General features: G+C 48.4%; 1 protein-coding gene across 4 annotated transcripts; it reads right to left on the bottom strand.

The window, feature by feature from the left end:
- Positions 1–29: 29 nt before the first annotated feature.
- Positions 30–14,206, bottom strand: FXYD4 (FXYD domain containing ion transport regulator 4). Of its 4 annotated transcripts, none has more exons than XM_070781947.1 (10): positions 14,003–14,206; positions 13,804–13,911; positions 10,755–10,900; positions 10,037–10,069; positions 9,903–9,926; positions 9,144–9,218; positions 9,003–9,039; positions 8,707–8,744; positions 4,667–4,741; positions 30–616 (listed from the first exon to the last, which is right to left on the bottom strand). In XM_070781947.1, the coding sequence occupies exons 1-9, from the start codon at positions 14,026–14,028 to the stop codon at positions 4,701–4,703; spliced, it is 528 nt and encodes a 175-aa protein (XP_070638048.1). In that variant the 5' UTR covers positions 14,029–14,206; the 3' UTR covers positions 30–616; positions 4,667–4,700. The 4 variants fall into 4 exon arrangements, with proteins under 4 accessions (XP_070638048.1, XP_070638051.1, XP_070638050.1 ...); XM_070781950.1 differs by having other exon boundaries at positions 32–616; positions 10,755–10,818; positions 13,804–13,903; positions 14,003–14,188; XM_070781949.1 differs by lacking the exon at positions 14,003–14,206 and having other exon boundaries at positions 32–616; positions 10,755–10,818; positions 13,804–13,947.
- Between the last annotated feature and the right edge of the window lie 1,202 nt (positions 14,207–15,408).

Below are 15,408 nucleotides of genomic sequence, written 5' to 3'. Positions count from 1 at the left end.
TTAAAAACATTAAACACACGAGTGGAAATGGTGACTAGAAACTAGAATAGAAACATAGAGTTCCAGTTTTCCTGTGACTTTTTTTCTGTTCATCAGCCATTTGTAATATCCTGATGTTTCCTTTATACCAGGGTGGCACCTATTCATAGCTAGAGGTCTTTAGTTTTTGGTGCTACATACATTGAGTCATTAACCACAGTTTATGGTTTTATATAAGATGTGCTGTTTGGAACAGTCTCCCATATTTATTATTTTGATAGGACACACTCAGGTTACAGTTATTGGTTATTGCAGGATATGCATATTCTGAAGTTTGAGACCTACATCCAAATTGTTGGTAGAAAATTGTTGATCTAGCAGTGGGAACAGCATTACAATCACATTAAACACTATCAAGACTTTAACATGAGAGAATTTCACTTCGTGGGTGTTCATTTTCCCACTTTAGAGTCCAATCAGTGTAGCCCAGATCTAATAAGTCTGTAGGTCGACGAGAGGGAGTCTTGGGTCTTTCCTGTGTTGGACTTCATGGCCCCACCCTGTCATTCTTCCCACCAGTGGTCTGCTGACTCAGATGGCAAAGATACAGTGGCAGCATCACCCAGGAATGCCAGAGCTAGGATGCAATGAAAAGGCTAAGATTTAATTAGAGCAGTGAAGTTTCAGGGAGTATATTTATTCCCTGTCGATCTTGGCAAATTTAAAAGTTCAAATACGGAAGGAGTGGGCTTCCCTGGTGGCTCAGATGGTAAAGAATCCACCTGCAATGTGGAAGACCTGGGTTTGATCTCTGGGTTGGGAAGGCCCCATAGAGGAGGGCATGGCAACTCACTTGAAGAATTCCCATGGACGGAGTCTGGTGGGCTCCAGGCCATGGGGTCACAAAGAGACACAACTGACTTAATAAGCACAGCACATGGAGTGGGCTCTAAGAACCTGGGGTAGGAAATCAGGAATGTGCTGGATGACTAAATCCCACTGCAGCTGCAGTGGTTACCTGCCTCTTCCTAGACTTGGTCACCTCACCTGAGGTGTGGTTGATACAAAGGAAATTTGTGTATCAAAGTCTGCGCCAGGAATGAGGTAAAATGCTGGTAAGCCAAATCCAGCCTGCCCTGAAAATGGTTTCCATTTTGATGAATCAGTTTGATGGCAGGGGACCCAAGTTATGTCTCAAAATCTATTCCTAATAGACCTGCAGTACAAAATACTGCACTTGTTTTCTAGTTTTGTCAAAAATTGTGAAAACTTCAAATGGGCCTTGGCCTTCAAATTTTTATTACACAACCTCGTGAAGGAAACTACACAAGTATTAGGACTGAGTGTGTAAGTTGTAAGCACTTCTGGAGCCCTTTTAATACAGAATTCAATTCTGACTGACTTATAAGACTGACCTATAGGAGGGAGAGATCCTGAGTGTTGAGAAGGATGGATATGCAATTCCAGAAGAGGAGAGAAAGTGGAAGCAATTGTATGAATGGGCAGCAAAGCCTGAAAGGCAGTTAAGGAGCCTGGACCCTGCTATATCTGTGGTGAGGCTAACACCTATGTGTCAGGGTCCTGCAGGTGCAGTTCTGAGGTGTCTGTCAGCTTTTGCTCCCAGCATTTGCTTCTCTTTGATTATGTGAGCAAAAAGCAGATTGAAAAATCAGAGTCTTCTATTTTCAGAACAGAGCCAGGTCTCAGGCCCAGAGACCATCAAATGAAGTGGGGGAAGGGCCTGGCAGCATTGCGACAATGTGTGTGTAGTAAAGATTAAATCTCTTAACATGATGTTGCATTGATAGTCTGAGTTAATACTGATCCCAGGCATCCAAAATGCCAACTTCTCTTATAGTGGGAGCATAAGAAGGCCAGGTGATATGGATTCACAGGCCCAAGTTCATGTCACTGGATTAAACAGGTGAAGACACCTCAGGTTATCTCCATGAGTGAGTAGGAAGGGGTATCTTTGGCAACTAATAGGTTTTCCCCCACCTGGAAACACGCTTGGGTCCTTGTAAGTCTTGGTGGTAGGTAAGGCCAAGAGGAACCTCTCAGAAAGCACTCCCCATCCAAGACAGTGAACAGAGATTCTGTGATGTCTGCAACGTGTGGGGTTAGAGCCATACTCCAAGGCTTGAAGGGGTTAAGCCTAGCCCTTTTTATTTGCATGTCTGGTCCCCAGAAAGCAGATGGATTCTGGCAGATGAAAGCAAACACAGAACTGAACCATACATTAGCAAACAACCAGGAACTTAACCACACGGTTGCCCCAGTTGCAGCTCAGTGCTTAATGTGATGTTTGCTGGAAAGGTAAAGCCTCTGGAACTTGGGAAGCCCCTGACCCTAGTGAATACATTCTGAGTTAGCATCAAGCAAAAGATTTTTTTCTAATGACCTTGTAACCTGGACATTCTTGTCTGTCGTCTTCTGGCTGGTAACTCCTGCCCTCTGGAGACTGATCACCTTGCCACATCCACTGTATTGATGATATGCTCATTGGTCTTGGCAAGGAGGAAGCAGTGAGTACTTGGGATGCCTTAGAAAGACACCTGTGTGCTAGCGAGTGGAAGAGTTCAGGGCTCTGCTGTGTCAAGGACGTTTTTAGGGTCTAGTATAATAGTCCTGGGCAGCAACTGGCAAACTAGGGCCCATGACCCAAATCTGGACCTGTTTTGTAAATAGTTGTTTTACTGGTACACAGCCATCTGCATTCATTTATTTTGTATAGGCTGCTCTTATGTTACCTCTGCCAAGAGATGAGTAGTTTCATCAGACCATGTGGCCCACAAAGCCTAGCACATTTTACTCTGAGCCTTTATAGGAAGTATTTGCTGACTTCAGGCCTTGGGCAAAATGGACATTTCCTCCAATGGAAAAGTAAAGACACTGCCTCACCAAGAAGCATAGTTTTTGGCAGGACCTTTTGGATTTTGAAGAAATCCTACTTGACTTGAAAACAATGCTGCTACCCAACTACCAGGTGACTAGCAGGCTGCAGGGACAGCCTTTGCCCTGCTGCAAAGGACAGAGCAGGCTTCACCATCCAGGAATCACTGTTCTAGATGGTTTTGTGTGCTATCTCTGATGTCTCACTACATGGTGACTGCTCAGCCACCTGCGTGATGGGAATGAACACTTCCTCTGTAGCAGGGAGCCGTTTACCATTCAAAAAACTACTGGAGCTACTGTGCTCACCCTGCACTAAGATCCCTCTCTTGCTGAGTGTTGGCATATGCATCTAATCCTGAGGCTTTTTTAATGGTTTTTAGACTGTGTAAAAATTCTTGGACATATTTTGTTAGACATTTCTAGGTATTTTATATTTTAAATGGTGCCTTTTTCTTTTGCTGAAAGTTTTGTTCCTGGGACTAGAAATAGCAGGATTAAAAAAATACATATATATATTTTTTTTTAATGTTGACTTTTGTGATCTTGCTAAAATCACTTATGCTGATTTAAATGTAGATTCTTTGGATTTTCTTCTTTTCTTTATTTGGTTGTGAAGGGTCTTAGTTGCAGCATGTGGGATCTAGTTCTCTGACCAGGGATCCAGCCCAGGCCCTTGCATTGTTAGTGCAGAGTCTTTGCCACTGGATCATTACAGAGGTCCTGATTCTTTGAATTTTCTATGTACAAAGTCCTGCCATTTACAAATAATGGCAGTTTGAATAATTTCTTTCTAATCCTTAGGTACTTTTTTTCTTTTCTTAGCCTTGTTGCTTACTTAGGTACGTTCATTTTTTATCATTAGAAAACATGGTGATGAACAAAGTTGGGATCAGGGGGCATCTTACTCCCAATTTCAGAGAAAGCTTTCAATAATATTTCTCTATTAAAAGATTGATTTTTGTTGTTGTTGGATACTATTAGAATTTGCAGTTACTTCAGGTTTAGTATTTATTTTTTAATCACTGGTAAATTGGATTTTATTTAATACTCTTTCCTTATATGTCTTTATTCCTTTTATCTATCTTCCAGTCATTCTCTTTAGCTAAGTCTAATTGGCTGTTAAACATCAGTTACTGTGAGTTGTAAAGTTGCCATGTAACTTTTTTACATAATGTAGAAAAATTAATTTTTTCACAGTTTTGGTGGTGAGAAGTAGGAATTAAGGCGTTGGCAAAGCCCTTCTCACTCTGAGGAAGAATCCTTGCCTCTTCCAGCCTAGGCGACTGCTGGCAGTTCTTGGTGTTCCTTGGCCTCTTTGTTCTTCCCTGTCTCCGTGTCCAAATTTTCCTCAAACTCATGTCTGTCGCATCGGTGATGCCATCTAACTATCTCATCCTCTGTCATTCCCATCTCCTGCCTTCAATCTTTCCCAGCATCAGAGTCTTTTCCAGTGACTCAGTTCTTTGCATCAGGTGGCCAAAGTATTGGAGCTTCAGCTTCAGCTGAAGGGGTTTTTTGTAAGATAATACTCCTTTGATGGCTGGGTTGAGACTTGAGTGATAAACCCCTTTATAGGATCTGGCAGAGGATCTAACCATTGGCCAACCAAGATAACGGGATCATGCTCCCTCATGTTAGCTGTTAGCCCTCACTTCTTACCCTGAGCTTTATAGTATTTACATGTAGCTCAGATGGTAAAGAATCTTCCTGCAATGGAAGAGACACAGGTTCAATCCCTGGATTGGGAAGATCCCCTAGAGAACGGAATAGCAACCCGCTCCAGTATTCTTACCTGGAAAATTCCACGGGCAGAGGAGCCTTTTGGGCTACAGTCCATGGAGTCGCAGATTCAGACACAACTGAAGGACTAACACACACAGAAATTGAGGGTAAAAGACTGCTACCTTCTGTGGAGCAGAAATACCAATGTTTTCAAATGACTAGTCTTAGAATAAACCGTATTAATTCTCTTTAAGTTAGTAGGCCCTCCCTTATTTTAAGAGGACTGCCTGGGACTACTCAGCAATACAAAGTAATGACCTACTGGTTCATGCAACAACCTGGAGCTCCAGAGAATTAGAGAATACTGTCATTATATATCAAAACATACCCTTTATTATTTCTGAGTGCTGAGTAAGAAATTGGTTTCTCTTCTGAGGTATCTCTGTACTATTCACTTTTTTGGATAATCATGAAAAATGCTTGCAATCAGAAAATCAGATTGTTTAAATAAAGTGTGTGTGTATATGTATAATATATATAGTCCCCCGGCAGGTACAGAACCTGGATTCTCTTTCAGATAGTGAATACCATAAAGGCAGTGTAACCTAGTCCTTCAGAAACGGCTCAGTGAGTAAGATGACCTGTGAGAACCTTGGTGTCCTCTTAAGAACAGAGGGCGTAATATGAAATCCCCATCACATAGGTTGTTAGGAAGTGTTTATAACGGTGCCCATAACGACCCAAGTGTTCAGTTAAGTGGAAATGACCCTTCGCTTTCTCTGGTTCTTTCCTGGGCAGCCCTCATCTAGGAGATGACAAAAGGCAGGAATGGTGACATAAACCCAGCCTCCTCCCAATCCCCAACCTCCTGTTGCCTCGGTCGGTGGGGGGGGTTGGGGGGGGGGTGTGTGGAAGGGGCTTGAGGGAGAGGTCTCTAAGGCACAGCGAGTAATTCCACACAGTGAAGCCTGGGCAGAGACTCCTCCCGTCCTATGACTGACTGACCTTCGCCACTTGCTACTCCCTCCTTCCTACTGGGAGGGAAAAAGGAGAGCTAGCTTCTCTTGGGAATCAGCACCAGGCGCCAGCCACACCAGGCTAACATCAACTCTGTCCTGCATGGCCCTCTCCCCCAACCTTCTCATCGCAGTCAGTGACTTTTCCCACCCACTATCAACCCAGGCTCCCAGATGTTCTCCATGAACCCTGTGCCTTGGACAGGTAGAATCAACCTAAACCACCAGGTGGGACCCTGTAATTGGTCAAAGCCAGGTTCACTGACTAGGCCATGAGGGAGCTGCACAGCAAGGGTGTATGGGGATATAGTGCCTTTCAGTGGATTATGGGGCGTGAGAAAAACTGGAGTTTGTTTAGGTGAAATTAGGCTGTTTGGCGGGGTGAAAGCAGATTAAAACTGTGTAACTGGTCTCCACCGCGAATCGGAGCTGGGGAATCAAAACGTTAAGATGGTAGGGAACACTGCGTCCAGAAACGCCTCTTCCGGAGCTGGGCGCCCCGGTGGCAATCGAGGTTGAATCTCTTGCCAGAGTGACTCAGGTTCCCCTGGCAGCGATGGGCTTTCCTTCATAATGACTGAATTTCAGACAGAAGAACACCTCACCCTTTGCGATGGTAGAGACCTAATTTTCTCAGAGAACGGTTGCCGGTCACCCAGAAGAGGGCGTTCTGACAATACTGCGTCCGCGTCTGCCACTCTAGCCCCGTGTGAGGCCACAGACTTGCTTTTTTTTTTTTTTTTTTAGGCGGAGCTAATTTTACTCTCCAATGCAGTTATTCACATCAGCAGCCTCCCGTGTTCAGGGAGCAGCCCCCTCCCCAAGACGGAAAGGCGGGGCCGGAAACCGCCTTTGGGCAGATGATGCTTCGTGTTGCGTCAGGGCTTCGCCCTCCCCTGGGCGCGCCTGTTCCCTGCCTTCTTCCTGGTCTCAGCTCCCTGCGCAGCTGCCGGTCTCTTATAATTCCTACTCAGGATTTGGCGGGGGTTCTCGCCTATGTACCAGTCACGGTGACTTTCCTCTGGCCCTCAAAAAAGCAAAAGGCCAAAGTTCCTTCTACCAGGAAAGATGTTTGCGCGACTGGCCCCTCTCCACTTTGACCTTTGAGGATTCATCTCAGATATTATGTCACTTCATGACTTGACCATATCACCCATCGCTAACCAGGCACTCGCGCCGCTGCAGCACACTCATTTTACTTTTTTCATGATATCTATCCGACTCCTAATGGCATAGCCGTCCACGCCCATAGCACCCTGCTAGGGCTCCCCTACTCACCTTGGACAGTGAATGGCTCCAATTTCAGCCAGGTATTCCGAGTTCCACTCAGGTTCTTGGAGTAATGGCTGTAGCTCTGGGCCAGCCTTCGAACCATCCTCTCACCCTGCTTATATATCCTGATCAAGGGCCCTAAACAGATCTATGACCCTCATTTTTAGACCTCACGACCTGGGAGGACTGAAGACCAGAAGGCAGGCTCCTCAGCCTCTAGAATCTCTTGTGCTGGCCTCCTAACCCCAGCCCACAGGTCTTGGACACAGTATACTTTCCAGAGGATCTGGTACCAACACCCTGGAAATGGATGGAAGGTTTGGAGCAGGACACCAGTAGAGGTGGGGCTTCCCAGGTGGTTCAGTGCCTGCCAAAGCAAAAGCCACAAGAGACTTGGGTTGGATCACTGGGTTGGCAAGATCCCCAGGAGGAGGAAATGGTAACCCACTCCAGATATTCTTGCCCGAAAAATCCCTTGGACAGAGGAGCCTGGCGGGCTACAGTCCACTTCAGACACAATAGCATATGCTCCACGCTGCCAGTAGAGGTGGCTTGAAGCAACATTAAGGCAGGTGGCTGCCCCGTCAGCCCAGATTCAGACCCAGGTTGTGAGCCACTGCCTGGCAGGGACAGGGCAGACCACTGCTGCCCTGACCTGTCTCCACCCCAGGGTCTCTGCCAGGAGCAGGGGCTGGGCAGGGTAGGCCTCAGCTCCTTCCACCTTAGGGTATGGAGGTCGGCAAGAGGGGTGAGGCTCCAGACGAACAGGCTGCCAAGTGGAAGAGCCATTTCCACAGACCTATGCCATGCATGCTGGGGCCTCTCAATGAGGTATTCCAGGAATGGACTTAGGACATCCTGAGACCCAGAGTGGCATGTATGGTTTTGGGTTCTGAAATGCACTCTGCAGGGCTGCTTGGGATGTTGCTCATAGTAGGGTCTCACAGGACATTACCCGGAGTAAGAGGAAGGGTCCATGGATTGCTCTAAGGGTTACAATAGTTTTACTGGGCTGAGTCTGTGAAGGAAGAACTGCATTTCCTGGATTGTGTGAACACTCACTGGGTGAGCTGGGGTCTTAGCAGAGGGCAAACCACTGAGGATCATTCTGGGTTACAGGAAGTCATGGGGATCTGGGTCACAGGGACTTCAAGGTCTTCAGGAAAGGTGTGGAAATTGTAATGTTCTTTGATATAATGTTGAGGTGTCTTGTGTGGTGCATGGATGAGGCAGGAGATCAATTATCAATTATCAGGAGGCCCTCAAAGGGAGGGGGGTGCTGGGAATGGGCTTCAGGACAAACATGCGGCCACAAGGTGCATCAGCCATCCATGGGACATCCCCCGCCCCACCCCGGCTGAGGAGCCTGGACTTTCCTGAGCAAGACTTTATCGTCTCGTCCCAAACTACCCATCCCCAACCAGACCCACAGAAGGTCATAAGTCCATCAGAGGGGGAGATAAATTTAATTTAGAAATAATCTCTGGACAGCCTTTTGATCAGAAGAGAGCCTCAGGGCCCACCAACAGAGAGAAAAGCCATCCTGAGGGGTAAGGCCCCCAAGGGGAAGGGGACAGCATGGGAGCCAGTGCAGGGAGGGTCATGAAACCAATCCTGTGCTCAGCAGGTACTGGCAGAGCCTGTGGAGAGAATGTGGGGTCAGGTCCTCACAAACTCCATATACACATCCTCAGCCTCAGGCATCCCCAAGGCTGACTGGTTCAGGACAGTCCTGCCTTAACACACAGCACAACATGTATTAATCCTCAAATTATACGGCTCTACTGCCTGAGTGCCAGGAAGGCTCTCAAGTCCATCTCACCTGGAGTGAGGAGTGGTACAGCTTTCTCAGGTAAGGAGCTGCGAAAGGAACATACCAGATTAGCATCCTCGAACTTTCTGTCCTTTTCCCCCACCAAGATTCCTGGTACCAATTTAAACAGTACAAAGGGTCAGAGGTTTCTCTGACAGAGGCCCCCTCAGGGTTGATTATCTGTGAATAACAAATTCTACTGCAAACCCAGGGACAGCCAGGACTCTGTCCTCCTTTTCCAAATTGTAGGACATTATGCCCAAATTGCTCTGCTCAGCTCAAAGGACACACAATAGGAGTCTCACCCGTGCTTCTGCTTGTTCTTGCATTTGCATTTGCCACCTGTGAAGGAAGACACAGCCAGTGCAAAGAGCCCGGAAAGCCTGGGCCACCCTCCTCCCATCCGCTCCCCGCCTCCACCCGACCCTGCTAGTCCCACTGCTCACTCAGGGCAAACAAGAGTCCAGCGATGCACATGAGGCCCGCACAGATCATCCCGCCCAGCTGCAGGCCTTCCCAGTCTAAAGGAATGGAGAGTGGGCTAGCATCAGCCTGGCTCCACCCCACTCATTCAACAGATAGTTATGCGCACCTGCTTATACAGACGCACTTACATTCCAGGCAACAAGCAGGACAAACTCATAAATACATCATGTTATATCTGGTGGGAACAAGTACTAGGAAGAAAAATCAAGCAGAAATGCACAGAAAAAGAAGAGGCTTTGAAGAATGATCAAGGAAGGCTTTGCTGAAAGGTGACATTTGAGCTGAGACCCAGGGAAGATGAGGGTGTGTGGGGGACAGTGGCAGGCAGAAGGAGAGGACACCTCCTTGCAGGGGTTGTAGGGCAGCAAGGAGCTGGTCCTGGGGAAGGCAAGAGAAGAGAGAGTGAATGGAAGAAAGGAGATCAGCCAGCTGCCTCCAGCCACTTTCCCAGGAGTCTTCCTAAACATTCTGCAGGCCCCTTACCTCCTTGCTGGTGGGAAGTTCTCCCAAAGACGACGTTACATGTTGGCCTGTCGTTCTTTTGATCCACCATGCTGATTCTTTAATTCCCAGTCTCATCCTCATTCTGCCCCTCCTTGCCCACTCCCTCAAGCCCCCGTCTGTCTACACTGGGCTCCACATCACCCCTTACCAACTCTAGCAAAGGGGTCTAGCATAGGCAAGGGTAGGGGTCAGGGGCAAGGGACATCAGCTCTTACCATAGTAGAAGGGACTGTCTTTATCTGCAGGAAAGGAAAAAAAAATTAACAGCCGGAACCAGGAGGCAAGATGTGGGGTCTTAGAGAGAAAACTTGGGGGCAGGGCCAGCAGAGCAGTTTAGGGCCTCACTCACCAATCACGTCATTGGCTTCCAAGACAGGCAGTCCTGGGTGAGAGAAGCAGAGGGACTGTGTGTTAATTCATGATACTGGTCTCAAAATGAATCAGCAGGCAGGACATCAGCCCAGAGGCAAAAGATCAACCAGCCCTGCTTGGGGCACCAGAGTGGGGGGTGGAGGGGGACCCTGAGGTCACTGGTTCCCCTCCTCATACCTTTTCAACCCAAACAGACCTAGGATTTTGTCTCCTATTTTCTGGCCTTTGTGCCCCGCTCCCCCATTCCAGCCCGTCCTGCTATTTCTCAGGCTTCTTGTTATTCTTTCTTATATTCAAAATGGGATGGTGTGTTGGTATCTTTACCCTCTCCTGAAAAGCTTCCTACCCAGATCCTGGCTAATGGTCTGCCTCCTAAAGAAGCTGGGAACACTGGTCTCTTCTTGCTAACAGGTGATTACAGTTTCCCAAAATTCCATGATTCAGGATAATGTTGGGAACATCTACCTCACTGTAATCAGGTTGGCCAAAAAGTTCGTTCGGGTTATAAGATCTACGGAAAATCCAAACAAACCTTTTGGCCAACTCAACACTTCCTTTATGTTTATCTTTAAGTTAGCAGTCTAAATGAAAACCCATTTATTTAACATCAGGCGCTCTTTATGAGATGCTGTCCTGGTTTTCACAGCCTTGGTAGGTGAGTGAGTGGCAGCAGGGTCACCTCTGGGAGGACTCACCGGCCAACAGGAGGAGAAGGGCCCGGGTCACTCCCTCCATGACACAGCGGCACGCAGGACTGGTCTGCAGGAGAAGAGGGCAGGCTGGGGTCAGACAGTCCCGACCAGCTCCACACCCACAGAGGCCAGTGGCACAAATCTCAGGGCTGCTTGTGGGGTAGACATGAGAAAGTTACTAATTTCTGTGTCCTTTCTAGAGTTAATAATAGTAGTACCTCTAATACTTACAGCGATGCCTGCACATATTGGGTTGCCCAAGAAATTTGTTCAGGTTTTTCTGTATCAGCTGATGGAAAAACTCGAACAAACTTTCTGGCCAACCCAATAGTAAGCGCCATATGAGGTTCTGTTAAAATCTGGTAATCAGATGCCTGACACACCTTCAGGAGGAGGGCTACTGCTCTAAATCAGGCTTTGGTGCCTGCCTTCCTGACCCCCAGCTCAAAGGACTTGAGGTATTGTTTTCAAAGATCTGGGCCTGGGGCACTACCAGGCTGAAGTCCAAGACAGCCTCCAGCTAGGGCATGCCCAGACTTCCCAGGGAGTGCAGTGGTAAAGAACCCTCCTGCCAATGCAGAAGATGTGGATTTGATCCCTTGGTTGGGAAGATCTCCTGGAGAAGGAAATGGCAATCCACTCCAGTATTCTTGCCTGGGAAATCCCATGGACTGAGGAACCTGGGAAGCTACAGTCCATGTGGTCGCAAAGAGTCAGACACGACTGAGTGCGCACACACAGGGCAAGCCCAGAACTCCTCTGAGTGAGCAGTGGGACAGGGTAAGTGGAAGAGTTGGGGGCAGATGCTGGGTGCAGGCAAATGCCTCCCACTCCAGCCCCGGCCAAGGACCATGCTCCAGGTAGCCTCGAATTCCACTCTCAGAGTACAGACTGCTGTTAGCAGAAAAGTGCCTGGTGGCTGGGACATGGCCCATTCTTTCTCCTTAGGGTGGGAACTATTTCTGTCTTCATTTATTAGTCCCTAGGGTGGCTGTGTCCTTGAGATAAGACGCTCCCAGCTTTCTGCCTATTATTAGCCTCAGGCAGGCATAGGGATTGTCAGTGTTCCAAATTGCAACCCCAGTTATTACATGTTGGGCCCAGCTAGCCGGAGAATTCCTCTCTCAGCACTTAATAGCTGTGTGAGTCAGCTAGGTTACTTAACCTGTCTGTGCTTCAGTGCCCCATAAAAATGAGGATAATAAGAACAGCCTCCTAAGGTTGTGTTTGAATTGAATGAGTTACTATATGTTGAGCCTAAGAATAGTGCCAAGCACATAATAAGTACTGAAACATGTTACAGTAAGTAAATACACAAGTACATGGATCCTTTTGCAGTAGGAAGTCAGAACTATTAAGCTGCTCCTTCAGAACATGGGGGTCTTTTGGCTTTGAGCAATTTGTAAACCGGGCCCTCCATTGGCCTCTGTTTCTCCCTGCCCCTTCTATCACCCTGGAACTCCTGGATCATGAGGGGCGCAACTCCCCATTATTCTTTAGCCAAAGACTGCTTCCTGTTTCCTCCAGCCCCCAGTCCACCTTCCGCATGATGGTGCTCACAGGGCAGGCAGCTTCCAGTCCTCCAAACCCCCAAACACATCTGTTACTGGGAATACTTAGGCAGGTACCATACCCTTCCTCAGACTGGTACCCCAGACCACCGCTCCACCTCTACCCCTCTGCCTAGGAGTCCTGAAGTCCTAGCAGAAACCTGCTCACCTGAGAGGCTTCTCCTGAGCTCACCCGAGAGCCGGCTGGGTGCAGAGAGCTGGTTTGAGGAGGCTTCTAGGGCTGCGTCCAGCCCAGGTGGGTTCCGGTTTTTTAAGCCCGCGGCCCCGCCTGCCCAGGGCAACAATACTATCAGGCAGAAGGAACTGGTCAGATTCCTTGAGAATCTGGAAGGATTCCTGCAGCTCCCTCTCCCCAGTGTGCTCTTAAAGGAGACTGCCACACCCGGCGGACAGTGGAGTGAGAGACCTAGGCCCGCTCAGAGTCTAAGGCAATGGTGGGGAGCGGGCTGGGCCCCAGACCCTTCTCATGAGGAGAAGGTGGGCTTTCTGCTTCTTTAGTTCACCTGGACCCTAAAAGAGAGGTCCAGAAAGGTGCTGGAGGGAACCAGGATGTTTCTGGGTACTTATACCAAAAGTAGGGGTTCCAGGACTTCTGTAGGGGAGTGTCCCAGAAACATGGTGTCAACGAGAGTCAGGGTCTGGCCTTGAGGCTCCATTTGCTCAGTGGTCTCATTGCTTTTCCTTGGACTGGTTTCATCGAGGTGAAGAAATGGGGCTGATGGGCACCCCTTAAGATGGCCCACCCTCTGACCAGCCCTGAGAACCACTTAGCTGTGGGTGGAGGCAGGCAGAAGCTGGAATCAGAACCACCCCCCAGGTCCTCAGTTCCTGCCTACTGCCTGGGGGCAGGGGTGTAAGATAGGGTGGTGGGGCCAGGTAGGGGGCAGGAGGAGGACCACCAGCCCCAATATGAGGAATGGGCCACCTCCCTCTGTGGACCCTATGCCTGGCCAAATTCTCTTCCTGTCCCTCACCCCCCACGTGCCTTCTACCTGTGCTCTTGACCTTGGATGACTCCAGGCCTATCTATTATCCTGTCCCCCCTCCCTAATTCCTCTCTCTTCACCCTCTTCTCCAATGCATGGTGACCAACTGAAACAGGACTGTTGCCTCCCTATTCCCTCCCAATGCCCAGTCATGGATACTGATAGATTTTGATTGAATTGTTGAGTCATTGAGGACAGGAAGCCATCAGTGGATCACAGTGCTAAGGGTCAGAGGGCAGGAGAGAGCCCTGAAAGACAGGGATGGGAAGGATTCCGAGAGGATCTTCCTAGTGCAAACATGTGGCACCTCCTCATGAAAACCTTCCATGGTGCTTCCTATTCTTGATTCAGTTTGTACAGAGTTTAAATTAGGGCCTCTGGGGCCAGAAAGAGCTGGCCCCAGCTTGCCAGTAGCTCACTGAGTGATCTCAATCAGCTCCTTCATTCCAAGCCTCAGTTCCCTCTCCTCTAAACTGCAGAAACAACAGGACTTACCTGAGGTTTGGGGTGGAGATGTTGCAGGGGCAAGGGGCTGACCCATGGCTGGTCCTCAATTTGTGGAATGAATGCCTCCCAGGCCCCATGTAAGGAGAGTCTGTGAAACTCAAGATTCAGAAAAATCATTAATAGTGCATGCCTTGAAGTCAACCCCAGGCTCTGTTAGTTACTTGCTATATGCACTTGAACAACTTACCTCTTCCAGCCTGTTTGCTCATCCATGAAGTGGGAACTATGACCGAGCTGACTCTGAGTATGTGCTGTGATGATGACATCTGATTATGCTGCTCAGTTCACAGGAGCTATTTGTGTAGCTGGGAATGGCCCTTGTATACACACAGTGAGCCCTGCAGCATGAGAGAAACTGTGGTCCAGAGAAGATAAAAGTCTTGCTCAAGGTCACATTGCATGCCATGGTAGCAGAGTGGAAACTCAGCTCAAGTTTTCCCACTCCACATGTGAGAAATAAACAGCAAGAAAGCAAGCATTTGTAGGAAGAGGACTGTTTAAGTCCCAAGTGCTTGGAAAGATCTCCAGGAAGTATGAGAAAGGCCTCAGATCCACTTCTCCAGAAGGTTCTAGCACTTTTACTCCATCCTGAAGCTGCTGCCCACTTGAAGGATCCTCCATTCCCATCCCTATCACCTTTAACAGGTAGAAGGAAAACTTCACCTGTGTCAGGTGTTACTGCCACTGGTTGAAGGTAGAGGACAGGTTGAGCCCAGGACAGAACCAGGGAGAGGGAGCCCAGCTACCTGTGTGTAACTTCTGTGAGCACACAGTGAGTTACCACCTCATCTCCCGCTTTTGCCAGAGTTCAGTGTAGGTGCATTAAGACTGAGTGTTGCTTCTGTCCCCTCCGAGAGGCCCCAAAGGCTGGCCACACACTCAGTGGTGGGCAACAATGCTTTCCACACTGGAAGCAGCATAAATCAGTTCCCAAGCTAATGAATTTAGCTTCTTAGATATATTAAACTCAGTGCTTATAAGTGATCACGAAGGTGCATGTAGAAAACTTTACAAGCTTTGTATATTAAGAATTGTCCCTGGTGGTCCACTGGCTAAGATTCCAAGCTCCCAATGTAAGGGGCCCAGGTTCGATCCCTGGTTGGGGAACTAAGATCTCCCAGTTCAGTTCAGTTCAGTTCAGTCACTCAGTCATGTCCGATTCTTTGTAACCCCATGAATTGCAGCACGCCAGGCCTACCTGTCCGTCACCAACTCCCGGAGTTCACTCAGACTCATGTCCATCGAGTCAGTGATGCCATCCAGCCATCTCATCCTCTGTCGTCCCCTTCTCCTCCTGCCCCCAATCCCTCCCAGCATCAGAGTCTTTTCCAATGAGTCAACTGTTCGCATGAGGTGGCCAAAGTACTGGAGTTTCAGCTTTAGCATCACTCCTTCCAAAGAACACCCAGGGCTGATCTCCTTCAGAGTGGACTGGTTGGATCTCCTTGCAGTCCAATGGACTCTCAAGAGTCTTCTCCAACACCACAGTTCAAAAGCATCAATTCTTCGGTGCTCAGCCTTCTTCACAGTCCAACTCTCACATCCATACATGACCACTGGAAAAACCATAGCCTTGACTAGACGGACCTTTGT

Source organism: Bos indicus, chromosome 28 (assembly GCF_029378745.1).
Source record: "Bos indicus isolate NIAB-ARS_2022 breed Sahiwal x Tharparkar chromosome 28, NIAB-ARS_B.indTharparkar_mat_pri_1.0, whole genome shotgun sequence".
NCBI lineage: Eukaryota > Metazoa > Chordata > Mammalia > Artiodactyla > Bovidae > Bos > Bos indicus.
Note: the sequence above shows the minus strand (reverse complement) of the source record. Positions and strands in the feature narration are given on the sequence as shown.

Bases quoted from the DNA above. Each gene is read 5' to 3' on its own strand.
- FXYD4 (XM_070781947.1), bottom strand. From the start codon at position 14,028: ATGGATGAGCAAACAGGCTGGAAGAG. The intron at 8,745-9,002 runs GTGAGACTCCTA...TTCCTTTCGCAG, and splicing joins AAGAACAAGCAGAAGCACGG to CTCCTTACCTGAGAAAGCTG. The intron at 4,742-8,706 runs GTGAGATGGACT...TGTGTGTGTTAG, and splicing joins TGTACCACTCCTCACTCCAG to TCCTTCAGTTGTGTCTGAAT.